General features: G+C 53.7%; 2 protein-coding genes across 4 annotated transcripts in view; one reads left to right on the plus strand and one right to left on the minus strand.

Annotated features, from left to right (window-relative positions):
- The first annotated feature begins 2803 nt into the window (after positions 1-2803).
- Positions 2804-13002, plus strand: LOC134147478 (mesothelin-like protein). The gene is made up of 18 exons (XM_062588632.1): positions 2804-2849; positions 3271-3302; positions 4062-4199; positions 5099-5179; positions 5294-5334; positions 5853-5973; positions 6299-6384; positions 6797-6923; positions 7050-7240; positions 7335-7425; positions 7753-7897; positions 8233-8417; positions 9082-9237; positions 9826-9959; positions 10515-10645; positions 10822-10916; positions 11137-12166; positions 12920-13002. Exons 1-18 carry the CDS (start codon positions 2804-2806, stop codon positions 13000-13002), a joined length of 2913 nt encoding a protein of 970 aa, XP_062444616.1.
- Positions 13003-14692: 1690 nt separating this feature from the next.
- LOC134147287 (uncharacterized) overlaps positions 14693-17205 on the minus strand; it is a 35506-nt gene continuing 32993 nt past the window's right edge. For 2 of the 3 annotated variants that reach the window (XM_062588298.1, XM_062588299.1), the window contains exons 29-31: positions 16951-17045; positions 15963-16152; positions 14693-15238 (exon numbers count right to left, since the gene is read on the minus strand). In XM_062588298.1, the coding sequence (XP_062444282.1) occupies positions 15144-15238; positions 15963-16152; positions 16951-17045 (380 nt within the window). In that variant the 3' untranslated portion in view covers positions 14693-15143. The remainder of the gene's footprint in view (positions 15239-15962; positions 16153-16950; positions 17046-17205) is intronic. The other variant, XM_062588300.1, reaches the window with a different exon arrangement.

The raw sequence follows: 17205 nt of genomic DNA on the forward strand, positions 1-17205 counted from the left end.
CCTCCCTTTCACATCCCCAAGCAAGACACGCGTGCCTTTCCGGGGGGGAAGGCTGAAGCATCCCTCTTCCCGGAGCAGGTTTGGGAAGCCCCGCTGTGCCCGGGGCAGCGGCAGCAGCCCAGCGCCGAGGCTGCACCAGCCGCTTGCTCTTCAGCCTGTTCGCTCCACTCTGCCCCCGGGACCTTTTCCATCTCAAATACCCGTGGTTCAGCCCTATTTTGCGCTCGCTGCCGTTCCCCCACCACCCCCCAGCACATCCCCGAGGCCCCCTTCGCCCAGGACCCGCAGCGGGGGCCGCCCGGGGTCCCGGGCACCAGCTCGGGAAGGTCTGCCCCGCGGGCGCCTCGCGGCACGGCCCCCGGGCACCGGTGTCCGCCGCGGCACGCTGCCAGCTGCCCCCGTCCCTCGGTGACCCGCGTTTGCACCCAGACCTCGAACAGAAACTGGTTTCAGTTTTCTGAAAACAGAAAAACCCAGAGTCACCCAATAAAAAAAATATTTGACTGACAACATCAGCAGCTGCTTTTGTCCCAGGCCGAGTAGCAGGAGGAGGAAGAAAAGCTCTGCCTAATTTCAAAACACCGCAGGTCTCCCCCGGCAAGGAGCGCTGGGAGCAGCGCAGTGCTGCCCGGCAGGGCACACGGCGCCAGCGGGTGACACGCTGCGGGGGGATTTACTGGTGTTTAGGTGGTTCGCAGAGACAAGTGCCTCCAAGTACGGTGTTTTAAGGACTCTTCTATATCAACAGGTTGTTCCTCAAATTGAAGCAGCTGGAAAAAACGAGTGGCGGCCCAAAGACACTCTCGGTGCTGCTCAGATTTCAAACTGGCGCGTGGCGATCCAGAGACCCCAAACAGCGCTGACCATTAAAATGCAAAAAAAAAAAAAAAAAAAAAAAAAAAAAAAAAAAAAAAGGGCGAAGAGCCTTCGGTTCCCGGCGCAGCCAGGACTGCCGGTGCCGGCTCCCTGCGCTTGGGTCGTCCGCGGCCCCAAACGTTGTCTCAGGGCTCCCGGCAAGCCTGGCGCACGCGGTGCCCCCGGGGTGCCCTGCCGCGTCCCTGCTCCCCCACGCACCCCCCCCACCCCGGCTGCAGAGCCCCGGGCCCTTCCCGCCGGCACCCTTGGAGCAAAAAAGTTTCGGTAATTTTAGCTCTCCGACGGGAGCTATTTTTTGCAGCAGATCCTTCCAAAATAGAAACCAGAAACATCGGAGAGCTGCTGACCAACACCTCGCTTCGCAGGACCGGTTCATCGGCTTCGCCCGCGCCGCCGGCGAGGCCGCCGAGGCGCCGCGGCCCCGAGGAGCGGCCGGGCCGCGGCGGGGGACCGCCAGGCTACCGGGGGGAGGAGGGGGTCAGACCCGTGCCCTCGTGGTGCCGGAGCCACGGATGCAGTTCAGGTCTGGGCTCGGGCACAAACCCTCGAGGAGCCACCGGGGAGCCCGGGGCCACCCGGGGTGCCACAACCAGGAGCTGCCAAGAGGGAGCAAAACCCACCTGCAGCTGCTCCAGCGTTTGCAACGACCGTTTGCAAAGGCCGATCTACCCCAGCCTTTCCTTATTTTCAGCCTGGTCACCTGGGGCATGTTCCAGGCTCTGTTTCAGAACACGATCAAAAAATTCCAGGTAGAAAGCTGCAAAAAAGGAAGCGGAGATTGTCCACATGCAAGAGAAAGCTGGCAAGGGACCCCAAGCCCTCGCAGGGGTACCAAGCCTTCCCTGGAGATTGGTCTAGTCTGAACCCCGACTGCCCTACAAAATAAACCCCTAAAGAGTTCAAAGACCTTTCACTAGCTTTAGGGAACTTTTGTTGCCATAAGAGAGGCAGGAATGGTCAAACTAGAGGTTTGAGCAAACTTCGTTTGCCCCAAGTTTAAACTGACCCTTATAGGGGAAAAAAAAAAAAAAAAAAAAAAAAGACCCAACCCCAAAACCAAAAAAAAAAAAAAAAAAGCTACTTTACGAAATGCTCTTGAGAAACTGCTTGTGTCACACCCCCTTCTCCCCACCCCGGCGAGGCGCGGGCGCCCGGCAGCTCGTGCAGGCTGCTCGTCGCCGGCCGCCAGCGCCCAGCACCCAGCGAGAGGGGCTCCGCCGCTGCGCCGGGTGCAGCCGGGTGAGCACCTTGCCCTCCCGAAACGCGGTTCACTCTGCCACCCCAGTGGATCCACGGAGGTGAGGAAATGAGACTGCCAGGGGAGCTCAGGGGGATTCGCAGCACGTAATGAGACCTAGCTGAAAAATTAGTAGCATCTAGCCGGAAGGTCAATAAGCTAATTGTTCTGTGGGCTCTTAAACAGCCCGCTGAGCTAATTTCTGGCTCTATTTTCTATTAGGGGCCTCTGGTTGATTGGTACGGAGTTAGGAGGAAGAGCAACACCTGCTCTTGCCATTGCACTGGGCTGGTGCAGGTGCCGCGGCGCCGGCGGATTTCTCCCGGTCCATCCCGGCGTGGCGCCGAGCCGGGGACGGGGCAGGAGCCGCTGCGCGAACGGCTGGCAGGGACGTGGCTCCGCGTGTCCGAGAGGAATACGCAATGCGGAGTTTTCTCAATAAGATGCAGAGAACAAAATTCTGCCATCTGCTATATAAGATTAAAAAAAAACAATTTTTTTTATCTTGGTTGCCGGGTGGATTTGCCCCGGCGCTCATGCAGCGCCAGAGCTCGCGCCGAGTCTGCGGCGCTGGGGGATTTTTGACGCGGCAAATCAGCACCCGGGGCGAGATGGGGGGGGAATCGTCTCACCCTCGGCCCCGTGCTTCTTCCAGGGCGGCCCCGAGGCCGCGGCCCCGCCGCCGGCACCATGACCCCGGCAGCCCGCGTCCTGGCCTCCTGCCTCCTCTGCCTCCGTGAGTCGCTTTGTGCCCCCCAGCCCCGGCCGCGGCAGCTCTCCGTTTACGAACCCGCCTCGCGTTGGCGGTCCTCCGTCTCGCGCTACCCTTAGCGTTACGAAGCCGTGGGAGGTTTTCCAAGCCCGCGCTGCGCACCACGTCGGATATTTCCGGCACAAACGTGCTCTGCTCCGGGCAGCTCTTTTGCCCTCTTTTAAACCCCCCCGTAGGCGAAGTCCCGGTTATCAGGGCTGAATGCACATTGCAGGATGCTTGCAGCCTCTGCGCTTCTGAACCTCGGCGCCTTTGCCTGCGTTTACTAAACGCTGTGTCAATTTGACACAGAAAAGATTTTTCCTGAACTTTTTAAATACGGAGCTGCTTTAGAAGGTCGCAAGCAGAGAGAGATATTTTACAACCTGATCTCGCTTTGTTGCAGGGCTTTCAGCGGACTTCGTGGAAGCAGTGTCAGTAAGTCACCGCGGGTCACTGAAACAGGAGACGGTTAATAAGGAGACGGTTTGCGCCGAGCAGCAGGAGCTGCAGCCGTCCCGGCGGCTCCCCGCCCCGGCGGGCATCCTCCGGGGACGCCTGCTCTGACCGGAGCCGGAACGCGTCGCGGGGCAGAGCATGGGCACGTGCTGCGCTCGGGGCTGCCCCGGTCCCCGCGGAACTCGCACGGAGTCCGGTGCCTGGAAAGCAGGGGGAGATGGTTGCACCCAACCTTCGAAGCATCCCTGCTCCTGGGGAAAACCACCCCAGGGCCCGGGCGGGAGAAGGGAGCCCCTGGGAAGACCGGGTTACACTGAGCCAGATGGCGTGGGAGAGGGAACAGCGCTCAGGTCGGTCGATGCCTGCTCCGGGACCGAGGCACCTGAAATGCGACGGACTGGACCGGCTCGGGTGTCCCCTTCTGTCCTTTCCTCATCTCTGTCCCAGAGCTCAGACAAAAGCACGTGACTCAGAAGTGGAGGCCTTTTCCTATTTCAGGCTAAGCCCTACATTTGCTGAACATGAGAAATATTCTTTACCTTTTTCCCTTTGGCCTTGTAAGTCACAGGTATTTGCAGGAATACGTCTGGGCACCTCCAGTAAGGGAGAACTTGGCAACTCCAGAGCCCGTGTGTCACGCACCCCGCAGGGGCCAGATCCCAGCTCAAGCGCGCAAGGAAGTTCCTCTCTGTTGCTGGTTTTACTCTCCTCTATCCTACCGTTTCGTTTCCCTCCCAGGCCGCGGACGCCGAGGACCCCGCTGCGCTGGTTGACCTGCTGGCCCACTCCGCGCCCCGCAGCGGTGACACCGTCGCGACGGCGTGGATGAGGAGTCACGGAAGGAAAGGGCACCTCACGGGCCAGCCGAGCACGACGGTAGGTCAAACACGTGTGTTTTGGTGCCTCCAGAGGCTGCATCTTTGCTGGGCTCTCACCTCCCGCCGGGGGGGGGGGGGGTAAATTCAGGCTTGGGAGTCCTGCAGGTCTTGCATCTTCTGCTAGAAAACAGCTGGGCTGCTTGGAGCTGCCTGGAATCCCCCAGAACTCTGCTGCCTTCATGAGATTTAGCTGGTTACTTCCTTACGGCAAAGAGAAAGAGCTTTGCAACAGATTGTCCGCACCAGCTTCATTTTCTTGGCCACCTTCACGTCCCTTCCCTGCGCCCTCGCTGCCCTCTGCACCGCAAACACGGGGCAGAGCCAGCACGTGGTTCCTTACTAAGAATATTTAGACTATTTTCCTACCTGGGGATAAATTTTGAAATTTTCTTTTTCAACAAAGTACTTTTTTACCTGGTTTCTGCTGCCCTTTAATCCGTTCCCCTTTGCCCTCATTCAGTTTTGCTGCTGGAAGAGGAGAAAAATGGAAAGATGGGTAAAACCCAGGGGAAGGAGGGCTCTGCGTGTTTGATTTTTTCCATTTGCTTGGGGGATGCGAGCTGAAAGCGTAACGTTTTAGAAGACATGAATGATGTTAGCGAAAACGCTCAGTTTTGGAAAAAAGATCATTTCTTGTTGGGGGGGGAGGGGGACCAAAAGAAAGGCTGACCGGCTGTGTGGGTCGTACTCCGCAGCAGCATCCCCCGTGCGTGGAAAGGAGCTAAAAGGAGCTCAGGGGGTGTCGCAGGGAGGGCGGCCGAGCGCGATTCGGGCCGGTCCCGGAGGCGCGGGGGACGCGCTCCGGCGGGGCTCTCGCTCCCTCCCCCAGCTCGTCTCCGACGCCTCGTCCCTCGGGGACGTGTTTTGACGCGCGTTCCCGACCCCTCGGCCGGCCAGGTTGCGGGCTCGCGGCTGACCTTTCCCGTCCAGGGCCCGGATCTCAGCGGGATCGGCAGGGAACGTCGGTCCCCGGAGCAGGTGGGCTTGGGGGTGTTTGGGGGAGAGAGCCCCAGCCCGGCTCCGCGGCCCGACGCCATCGCCGGCCCGTTCGTGGCTCGCTCCGGCTGAGCGTCTGGGTTTCCTCCTCCGCAGGCGGCCGTCCCGTTCGGAGCTGCCGCCGGCCGACGCTCCGGGTAAGTGCCGCGCGCCGGCCGCGCGGAAGCGCCCGGCCCCGGGCCTAGTCCCGGGCCGCCGGAGACGCCTCGCCTGGGCGGACAGCGCGTTTCTTGGCGCGTGCGCCACGGCCCGCTGCGACGGCCCGTCGGGCTGGGGCAGATCCGGAGCGGCGCGCGGGCGCCAGAGCGCGGCTCCGGCTTTCAGCTGCCTCTGCTTTTGTGGTAGCGCGAACACGTAAAGACTCTCCTGCCCTTCAGGGGCTGACGCCGACTTAGCGGGAGCGTCCCGGCAGCCGAAATCCAGGCTCGGCCGGTTTCCCTTCACCCAGCCGGGCACCTCCAGGCTTCGCTCTCCGGCACAGCCCATCGGTCGTGTCCACCCACAGCCCCACCGCACGTGGGCCGCCCACAAGCCGTCGGCCGGCGGTTGGGGGAACAGCGAATCCCCTGGGGAAGGAGCGGGCTCGTCCTCCGGCCGCTGCGTGGGAGGGGGGAGCTGAAACGGAGAGCGAAACGCTGACGAGCCTCCCCAACAGCCTTTCCGCCTCGGTCCTGCGAGGTCTCCGGTGCTCCTCCGCCGGCGATCTGCCCGCCGCCGAGATCCTGTCGCTTGCCAAGGGGCTGCGGAGCGGGAGGGTCGCGCTGAGCAGCCCCCAGGTAGGCGTCTGCGGCAGGCGCGCCGCGAGCGAGGGGGGCCGGTCCGTTCCTGCCGCCTGGCCTGCAGGAAAGCTGCGAGCCCGACAGGCCAAAGCCCGGGCCGGGGGCGGGAAGCTCCCGCCGTTGTCCCAGGAGTCTTGCAGCTAACGGGACGGGTCTCCCCAAAGGGACAGGTTTGCAGCTGCTTTCAAATGTGACCTGCCCCAAGCACAACGTCAGGCCCGTTGCCTGGGCTTTCCTGCAGGCCAGCAGCCCGTGCGAAGGCCGGCGCCTCGCATCTCATCACCAGTAGTATGAGAAACATCCGCCTATTCTTCTTTCTCAGTTATCCTGCCTGGCCAAACTGCTTGCTGCAAAGAACCTGACAGCCGACTTCGCCAGCTACCCACCAGACGTGCTGCTGTTCTTCGAGTGAGTATCTAAGGATGGCACAAGGTCCTGGTTTTGGTGCAGAATCACTCCAACGAACCAATTACAACCACACTTGTGAGTGGGGCAATAACCCAGCCCCATCCCCCTTGGAGCGTGCAGGAGCTGCATACGGGAGAAACTTAGGAAAAATCGCCTATTTCAGCAGACACCTTCAGACCTAACACATCAAGGCATTTCCAGCCCTCTCCCTCACTCAGAAGCTCTGCAGATCTCCCCTGGACCTCTCCTCAGCTGAGGAGAGGGTGAGGAAACTTCTTCACTCACTGGGAGAGTGAAGTTTCCCATTTACAACGACCCTCCCTGACAAGCTGCGCGCACCGAACCCCCCGGGGAGCTCTGCCCCCTTCTTAGGAAACTTCCTCCCAGTTATGGCCCATCTTGTTCCTCTCAGCTTTGCCAACGTACGCAACCAGACCTGCAAAGCATTTTACACTCTGGCTTCTCGAGGGAACCTAGACCTGTTGCCGAAAGGCTCGACCCAAAGGACACGGCTCCTGCGCGGGGCACTAGCGTGCTTGGTGAGTTGGAGCTGAGCTGCAAGCTCTGCTCAGGAGAGGGTTACGAGCGCCACGCTGAGTTGGACAAGTATCTGACGTGTCACAAGCTCGGCAGTTGTAGGAAGGGTTGTCTCGACCTCTCCCCAGGGAGTGAGCGGCGCCAGCCTGAGTCCAGAGCATCTCGGCAGCCTTGGTGCCCTGGTGTGTGACATGGAGCCGGCGACCATCACAGCCTCTGACTCCAGTGTCCTGGAGAACCTGAAGCTGTGCCCAGCGTTGTCCAGAGCCCAGCAAGCCGCCCTCAACGCCGTACTCCTCCGGGGTGCCACGGTGTACGGGTAAGGAGCCTCCACTTGTACTTACGGGTGGGTGGGGGTCAAAGATGTTGCATCTGCGAGGAAGCTAAGCTGTGCCTTGTCCCGTCGGCCACAGGTATCCTTTGTCCTGGGATTTAAGGATTCTGCAAAGCTTGGGGCCACTCGTGCTGAGTTTGAACCAGACAGTTTTGACTTCAGTGGCTGAAGTAAGCTATCCCCCTCGAGACCTTGGGGTGCCTTCACCCTTTAGTGCGTGGGACGGTGGCTGGGATGTGTAACGAGTTAGCTATGAGCTGTGTCCTTTGCTCTCTACCCCGTGACCCACAGATCCTCTTGAACCTAGCTTTTGTCTCCTGCACTTCACCTTTCCTTTGCTCAGCATCCGTCTCCTTTCCTGCCTTACGAACCAGCCTGAAGCTGAGGCCCTGGCCCTGCTTGCATCTCTTGTGCCATGCGCCCATCGGGTCTTGGGACTCATTTTGGCCTGTGCTGCCATGGGGCCCAGGAACCCTTTCTGCCCTTCCTCTCCTCAGGAGGTGAGGAAGGCTTTCTGCAGAAGCATTGCTGCTGAGTACCGCAGCCAAGGTGTCTCCCAGAGGGAGAAATCTGTGGCCCTCCTAAAAGCCTTTGCAACAGCCTCTTCTTCGTCTCGACGCAGGTTTAAGCGGAGCACAAAACGTACGTACCTTCATTAGCAGTGACAGGTCTGGATTAGTTCAGTTGCTTAAGGCTCCTGGGGTAAAAAAATTTAAATCAGGGGCCATGGGCACCTTGACCTCTGGCTCTCTCTCAAGAGAACAAGGTTTCTAGAGAGAAGAAGAAAATCGGAGGATGAGACTCTAATTCTAAGTCCCACCCTGCAGGATGATTTCAACAGCATTATTATAATTTCCTATTAATTCAACATGCCTTTTCTGAGGGACTTTGAGAGCCCATAATAGGCTCAGTGTCAGGCAGGCAGGAAGGAAACCCCCATCTCTCTAACACCCCCTTCCCCACCTGGCTCTCTCCAGACTGCCTGTCTGCACCAATCGTCGCCAGCACCATCTCAGACCCCCTCTTCCTCATCAGCTACGACACCAGCGAGCAGTTTGATCTGTGCCTGAGTAACGAGGTTTTAAAAGCAAACCTGGCACCTCTGCTGGATCAGCCTCTCACTGCGGAGTATCTTCATGTCATGAAAAAAAAAATCAGCGAGGTAATGAACGTAGGGAAATAAGGCAGGATCCTTCAGCTGAGTCTCGGGTTAATGTGGCCACGTTATTGGACAGGAGAGATCAGTCTGCAGGGAACGGGCGTCCCTGGGACTGATCACACTGAGGGAGAAACTCAGCACGTACTTGGGAGGAGCAACTTAGTGGGCATGGGAGGTGTAATGCACATTTCTGCCTTGCAAAGCACGTGTTTGAGATGTGAGAGCAGGTAGGGCTGAGAGAGAAAAGCAAGAGGGGATGGCAAAAATACTAGAGAAAAGAGATGAGAAAAATGAGGTATAGCATGGACAGGCTGGTCTTTGCAAAGAAGGTCTGAAGACACTGCTGTCCTCCAGCATGTGCCTTGTGCTCCAGTCTAAGAGGCTGGCTGCAGCTGGTGTTTTGCCATACCCAGAGGCCAGGGTTTGCTGTCAAGTGTCAAGTTAAAGATATTGCGAAGAGCCAGAGGACACAGGAGCATGAGGGCAACAGTAAAAGGGGGATGGAGACTTTGGGTGCTGTGTTTGGCCTGTGGATTTCTCATTACTCTTTAAGCCACTGGAATGTGCCTTGGGGTATGAAGAGCACTTCATATCTTACTTAGGACACAAAGAGAGATGTCCCCGTTCTCTGACCCTCTTTTTCTGACAAGCTAGCCTGACCTTTCAGATTTACCCCAAGGGGATCCCAGAGGACCAGTTAAAGCTGTTTGGGCAGTTGTCCCACCAGTACACCGCAGAGGAGATCAGCATGTGGAGGGTGACATCCAGTGACACACTCTCAGCTCTGCTTGACCCCATGGCTGGCAAGTGGAAAGCTCCCGAGGTAAAAGGGTCAAGAGATGGACAGGGCAGCTGCCACCGTCCGTGGCAATAAGGAAGGGGTCCCAAATGAACCCAGAACATGGGCAAGCCCCTAGAGAAAACAAAGGCCTCACTGATTCTCCTGGGGGATTTGCGCATGCTGCAAGTTCTCCTGTACACGAGATGAAAATGTACCGAGTGCCCTAGGAGGGAGCGCGTGGGGCGAGGGTAAGCGGCCCTGGGCACAGGTGTGGGAACGGGGCCTGGCTTCGGGCTGCATGAGCACGCGAGAGCCCACAACAGCCAAAAGGAGGGGGAGCAACAGGACCATTTAGTCTCCGCACATGGCATCACAGACCTGCAGGCTTGGCCCATCGCCTAGACTGGAAATCTGAGCTGGGTATCATTGGTTAAGGGTCTGATTTTGTTGCCGAGCTCAGATTTGCTGCACAGCCTTGAAGGAGCTCTTCCTCTCCTTTCTTGCTAGCATTTGTAGCAAAGGCTCTGCTCAAGTTTGCCGTGACTGCTTTTGTTGTACTGTGATAAGCATTTGTACGAGGAATATTCTCCTTGTCTGAATATATTCAACGTTTTGAATTGCATTTTTCAGGTCCAGCATCTGATCACCAGATACTTGGATCTAGGGGGCACCTTAACTGGGCCCTTGCTTCAGAAAATTGGTGGCAGAAACCTGTGTAACCTGGCTGAGGAGCATATCAGTAGAATAACTCCAGAAGCAATAGGGTAAACCACTTTCTAAGGCTACTAGCAAACCTTGGCTTTGCAGGGAAAGAGGGCAGCAGATGGCAGATTCCCACCCCGTCTCAGGCTTTGCCACAGCCCACGCTCCCAGACCCCTCGGACTCTCCCCCTCACCGCCCAGCACAGCTGGGCAAAAACATCAGCCCCAGTGCTCCGCTCCACTGCCTGGACCCACCATTCTCGGCCGAATCCAAGGATACAGTGGGTGGGAGACAAACCGATGCACCTCCTCAGGCAATCACAAAGGCCAGCAGGACTTGTAGCTGGCCAAGCCGTTTTCAAAATATGGCAAGAAAAGAGACAATGCGAAAATGACAGACAAATGCGAGCTGCTGGTTCAGCAGCAGGGAGCTGCTGAGGAGCATCTGGGGAGGGCTCTGGCAGTGGTCACGGAGGTGCTGTTGGCCACACGAGCTGCATGAGTCAGCAGGAGACCTTGCTGTCCCACAGCAGCACTGGCCTGAGCACACAGAGGGCTTTTGCTATCACTTGGGGGTGGTGTCCCCAGCTCTAATCTGTCACCTTCCCTTTCCTCAGGTGCGCTGGACAATTAGACATTTCTTCTTGTTCTCAAGCCAAAAAGAACCAACTCTACATAAAAGCCCAGGAGGCCTTTGCTGGCGAGGCGGGCACCAGGGCATATTATTTCCTGATTCAGCCATATTTGGGTAGGTGTTGCAGCCTTTGCCCTCCCTCTCCATGGTGCCTGAGGCACGGATACTTCTTCCTCTGTCAGAGAGTTTTAGACAAACTTGAGACATCAAAGTCACCAAAACCTGTCCCTGAGCTTTGGAAGTGCTGCCACATCTGCCTGTGTCTAGGTACCCTATATGCTTTCTTTAAGGTGGAGCTCCAGCAAAGGACCTGAAAGACTTGGCTAAAACTGGTATTGCCATGGACATCGACACCTTTACTGCCCTAAATCCTGAAGAATTGCAGGTATGTTCCCCAGCACGCTGCTGCTGCTTCCCCTGCTGAAGAGAAGGGCTAATCAAGTGCTGAGCTGTGGGGTTCAAGGCTATGGCCTGTCCAATCAACAAATCTCTATTTTTCCTTTTCTTTGTAAGTCATTGCTCAATCTGCAGTCCCACTAGAAAAGCATTTTCTGGTAACGCCAGCTGTGCAGATGAACAGGGATGTTGTTGTAAATATATTGCAGAAACTCACTGTCATGGATGTGAAAAATTTGCTCGGGGTAAACCTACCTGATCTGAAGCAAGCAGAAAATCATCCTTCTGTGATCGGCTGGATCAAGAGACAGGACCAGTGGGAGCTGGACCACATCCTGGGAATTGGCCTGCAAGGGGGGATGGTGGAGCCCAGCTCCACGGGATCTGCCACCCCTGCTAACATCACCCCCTCAGCCAGTATCGCCCCCACGACCACTGTCCTCGCCACCACTGCTGTCCCCACTGTCACCATCCCCGGCACCATTAACAGCCACACTACTATTAGTTCAAGTATCGGCACCCGTACGTCCCCGACCCTGAGCGCTCTCAGCCCGATCGCACCGAGCGGCACTCCCCCACCCGCTCACACAACCCTCCCCAGTGCTGGTGGGAGTCCTGCTGTCACCTCTGGACTCACAGCCCGACCTGCTCAGACCCCTAGCTCCACGAACCCATGCTCTACCCACCAGTCTGGCACCTCAAAGGTGACCACCTCCCCAACTACTGCCCTCCTCACCACCATCCTTGCTGCAGTCAACCCCAGCACCGTCTCCCCCAGCTTCCCCCCATCCCCTGCTCTCACACACAACTCCACCACTACTTCAAATGCTGTTACTCACCTGGCCGTTACCACCCACAATACCAGCATCCCAGTAAATGGGGGTACTGCCAACCCAGCTCCTACCAGCCACAATACCACCACTCCAAGTACCCACAGTGCTTTTAGTGCCCTTGTCCCTAACACCACTTCTGCTCCTGTTGTCACCACAGCCACGCAAACAAACATCATCCCCAACAAGCCCACCCCAATTCCCAGAACCTCCATCTCTACCCAAAAGGGTGTCATCTCCTCAACTGTCAAGACGACAACATTCACTTGCAAGACTGGTGCCCCTCCAGCATTTCTCAGCCCCTCTTCCACCACAACCAGCAGTGAGACCACTAAGAAAATACCTACAGATGTGCCAGAGCCGCAGAACCCAACACCCGTCGGATACATCAATCTACAACCTGAACCTGGTAAGGTGTGAACACGACAAGTGGGGAAAGCCTTAGGAACCAATCCAAAGGCAAAAGTTTTCATTGACAAGCAGTAGCTGATTCACTTTTTTCCGGGTCAGATTCAGCACTGGTGTGCTGCTGCCCATAAGGAACTCCGTACAGCTACTGACAAGTCAGTAACGCATCTCTGCAGGGCACTGTAGCACCACCCAATCTAGAGCGCGCTACCTTCAGACAGCGCGTGCTCTGCAAGGGCAGCGAGGGGCACCTTCATGTGTATTATCAAGCTCTGAACATACGACACCTCCTCATCCACTGTGGGGAGAAGCCGGTATAATTTTGTTACCGTCGGTGGTACTGTGCCATCTTTCACAAGGCGAGGATGTGACCTTCAATATTTTAGCTGCATACAGTATTTTTGAAACAGGTGTCATTATAAAAGCCCTAAAATTTGAAGCCCTCTATCTTGGTAGAGCTACACCACTACACTAGCTTTAATGAATCAGATTTACTCCTGCTTTATGCTAGTGTAATTAAGAGATGACTCAGTGCTCCTAACTATTCATTTCCAGTCGATGTAAGCAGGGTGCAGGTCAGTGTCTGAAGGCGCAGGGTAAGGGCAACACTACAAAAGACAGAAAACAGTAGATATTCCAGATGCACAGTCCTCTGCTGTACCTGAACCCCAAAGTAACTCTACAACTGTAACAGCCCCTCACAAGCTCTTTACCTAGATAATCCATTTCATTCTCATCTCTGTTCCCCATCTAGGCTCCGGATCCAGGCTCTCCTCCCGCTTACTGCACGTACTCACTGCAGCCATGGGAATCTCACTGTTGCAAGTGCTTTTCTGACACCACCACCCTTCAGGCTCACATTCACTACATCCCGCCTTTAATTTTCACAATCCTCCAAAATATCGGCACTGGCAAATTCCCTGCTGAAAGGCAGAAAGCCAAGAAAGGAATGAAATTTGTCAATTTTAGACCAGCAGGGAATTTGATTATTTTGTAAGTCAGGATATGAGGGACAAGTATTTTTCCAGGCCAAAAAAAGCCCAACTCAAAATAAAACAATAGGTTCGTGTTAAAATAATTAATACCTTTTCATCACTCAGGGGTCTTTTACTTGGAGATGGATCCTACCATAAGTACAGCAGGATCTTATTCACATTCAATCCCCAAGTCTACTTTATATTTCAGGATGAGATTGAAGGAGAAAAAAAAAATAAAAAAAGGTGGTTTACTAGCTAGCTGCTCTATGTAATACAATTATCAGTAACATTGATTGGTCCAGCACCACATTAATGCTGACAGTGGGCCCAGTTGTGCTAGCTTTCCTCAGATCAAGTGGCCTTGCACTTCCTAAGCAATCCCACTGGGAGCTGTCGAAATCAGTGGGACTATTCAGGGATCCAAGTTCCTGGCCACCACAGGGGAAGCAAAATGTGGCCCAGCAACAGAATCTGAAAGCTCCATCAGAAATCCACTAAATCGCATTTATCTTGCTTTATGAATTTACAAGACTTTTGATCAGGATTTGTTCACACTATGCAAAACCTAGTTAGAGAGAAGATTAATTGAAGGCAGTGCATACTGATTACTGTTGTAGTGCTATATAATAAAACATCAATCAAAGCTTTTTTTTTTCTTTTTCTTAATCAAAGATGTTCTTTGACGTGTTCAGTGCTTTGTATTGTAGGTTTTTCTGGCTAAGTTATATCTAAACAGTTTCCACTTCCATTCTGAGTTTCTTCAATTATCTCATGTCTCCCTTTCTAGTAGCTCTCCTACAAGCGCATGTTTCTCCTTCCTGCTTGCAGATCCCCAACTTTCCTGGTTTCATGCTTTACAGGCTGAGCAGAGTCTTTATGTCACTTGTTGAGAGTGAGTCAAGGAACAAGAAATAAATCAAGATTTCTATCGGGAAAATGAACTTTGGAAAATATTGCTAAAAAAGCAGACTGCCTTACTTACATTGAGCTATCTCCCACTCTAGCTACTGCCCCAGCACTGCGGCAATGACTTCTAACTAGTCAGAGATACACTGATGGCTGTAGAGCCTGACTGCTGGAGTTAAATTTCCTCCCAACAGAGCAGTTTGGATGCAAGCTGTGGAGAAGTGTCACCAGCCACCCAGAAACCTGCAATGAAGGACAGACTACTCTCTCCTCCTTCTGTAAACCATGGCTTGAATGAACATTTGTAACATCTTTGCAGGCAAGCTCTCCTCTTGGGGGAAAAAGGAGATTTCAGAGGCTGGATTCTGACAAAGCACAGTTTGCACTAAAGTTTTTTTTGAACAGGGTTTCCTAATCAGCAGAAAAATTCTACCAAAAATGTTACACAAATTCCTTACACCTTCCCCATAAAGATGGGGAAAACAGCCTCAGATGTTAGGCTTAAACAGTCAACACCAAAGAGAAGTAAGTAGCATGCCTAGGGTTCCTGACCATTTATTTTTGTCCAGTACTTGCAGACACTAAGCCACAGGCTATGTGAGTGAAGAGAAGACAACAGCAAATCATCATTTTGCTTCTGGCATTTTTTACTCAATTTCACCATTTCTTTACAAACAGCTGGAAAACTTCATTCCCACTCGCAGAGTAGAGATCAGACCCTGAGAAATGTAATCATTAATATGTAGAAGAGCCAATTCATTCAACCCACCAGGGTTATGCAGTAAAATAGTGGCATGGGTTATGTTGCAGTAATGTGGCTGGGCTTTACATAGGCTGGGCTCTGTACAAAATGCAAACAAGAAAATTCCTGCTCTGAAGAGTCTGAAATCTTCCCTTCAGACAAAATATTCAGATTTTTTTCTACTGATTTGAAAAAGAAAAGTACCTAAAAATGAACACTGGGCTCCGTAACAGTTGCCTGCTAGTACTGAGCATCCTCCCCCTGCCCTAGGCCTGACAGTCCCCTAACAGGCCTCAGAGCAAGCTATAGGCTGGTCCCCCTCATCTTGCTTTCTCCTGAAGGAAGACAAGTTTTCAAGACAAGACCAACATCATCAGGAAACTGAGAAGCAGAGCGGGCAGGAGGTGGAAGACCATGGCCGCGGCACCCAGGGGAGCTGAGGATGGTGCTAAAGGAAAAAGAGGGGGTATCAGTGCAAAGAACCCAACAACTGAACCATTCCCCCATGGGGGAGACCATACCATTACACCACATGCAGGAAAAATCTTTGGCTTTCTGACCACGAAATATCCATTCCTAACAGAATCTCCCAGTCACATCCCAAATATGACAATTGTGAGAGCAGGATGCTGTGTAAGTGCTCACTCAGCTAAGATGTTCAGGCAGTGAAAATGTTCACAGTGGGATTACAGAACTGTCTCTCTTCTTGGACTCGGGGTGTGCTGCAAGGCTCAATGCTCCTCAGCAGAACTGAATCTGCTGCCCTCGAAGCCAGGAGGCAAAGTGAGGAGGCAAGCGCTACCCAGTGTATTTCAGTGGGGCTGAGTGGATGTGCAGTGACGAGCGCCACTCAAAGGGTCCACAGCACTCAAGAGCCACAGTCTCTGCTCCCTCTGAAAAAGGAGTAGCCAGCTGGACTCTCCAGGACCTTGGCACAAGCACAACCAAGAGCATGACCAGAGCTGTTTTGCAGCACTGCTCAATGCAACAGCCTGCTTGAGCACAGCTGTGACTGACTCTGGTTCCCAGGGAGCTGTATCAGCTTGGTGCATTCAGTTCTCTTATACAGATGACTGAAAACACCTCACTCCCTAAGGCAGTTTTCATCCTTGCTGTTACCCAAAAATAAATATTTAAAGCATGACAATCAGAACTCCTAATATACTACGTACTCTGAAATTTGGGTGTGACCAAATTGATGTAACCTTCCTGTGTTCCCCCAAAGAGCCCAACACCTAGTTTATCCAGGTCAGATTGTTTCTGCATTTGAACCCATTCCCGGATGGGTGACTTGTTCTGCACAGTCGTCAGTGCTTTGAGATTCACTCCCAGCAAGTCCTTTACTTCAGCAGGTGTCAGGATCTACAAAAAAAATCAAAGAGCAAGATATAAAGATATAAGTGCAAGAATGGACAAAATACCTGTGACCAAGGACTTGGTGAAGTTTCTGTTAACAGAAGTGTTAAAAACAGGAAAGAAACTTCTTTTGAGTGCTTTCAACTGGGACAATCTTGTCTTACTCAATGGGAATAAAAATGATTTCTCAAAGCTTATTTCTGTCATCCTCTGATGACAAGACCATGCTGGAGGACACTAGGTCAAAGCTAGAATTGTTGCAGCTTCTCCATAATACTGCATCTGCTGTTGTGGCTTTTACCCTTCCCAAAAGACTGCATTGCCTACATTCAGCTCAGTGCATGGTTCTTCACCTTGCTTACATCCTCATCCAAGACCCCTCTTCTACGCCCAAGCAAGGGCCCCAGTCCCAGGACTCTCTTCCAAAACAGACAGTATTAGAACAGCAGCTTATCCCTGACTGCCAACACTCCCGGCACTAAGTTAGGAGAGCTATACGTAGCTTTGGACTGAGGCAAAGCAAAGGATTATCACATTGCCTAGTGGAATCCTGCTCCCTGCTATTATGTCTATGAGAGCCCAGTCTTGGGAAACTGCCCACTAAGGCTGAGTAAGCATCTATGTATGATTCCAAACCACTCTTTCGAAGAAGCTTCAAGCTGGTCACCCTCTTTCCACTGCTGCAACATCATTCTGAATTTGATGGAGTGACTCCTGATTTACACCAATGGACAATTTAACCAGAAATGACCACCTAGCATGAAACAAATGCATAGAATAAAACACTCTCACGGTCCAGCTCACCAGCAAAGAGTCTTTTTTTAACTTTGTGAAAGTTTCAATATCCATGTTCACTTTGTCCTTGCTCAGAGCTCTGAGATCCACACCAGGGGCACCCCCTAGAACCAAAAAGAGAAAGTATGCCAAGGTTGTGGAGTCTTGGAGAATATGCTTTCATGACGACTCCAAAGTTTATTAGCCCAGGGCTCCTAATAAAGTGGGTTCTAACTGGACAACTATGGAAGCTAGATCATTTTTCTGGGAGACCTTACCATGTTG

Source organism: Rhea pennata, chromosome 15 (genome assembly GCF_028389875.1).
Source record: "Rhea pennata isolate bPtePen1 chromosome 15, bPtePen1.pri, whole genome shotgun sequence".
In the NCBI taxonomy this organism is placed as follows: Eukaryota; Metazoa; Chordata; class Aves; order Rheiformes; family Rheidae; genus Rhea; species Rhea pennata.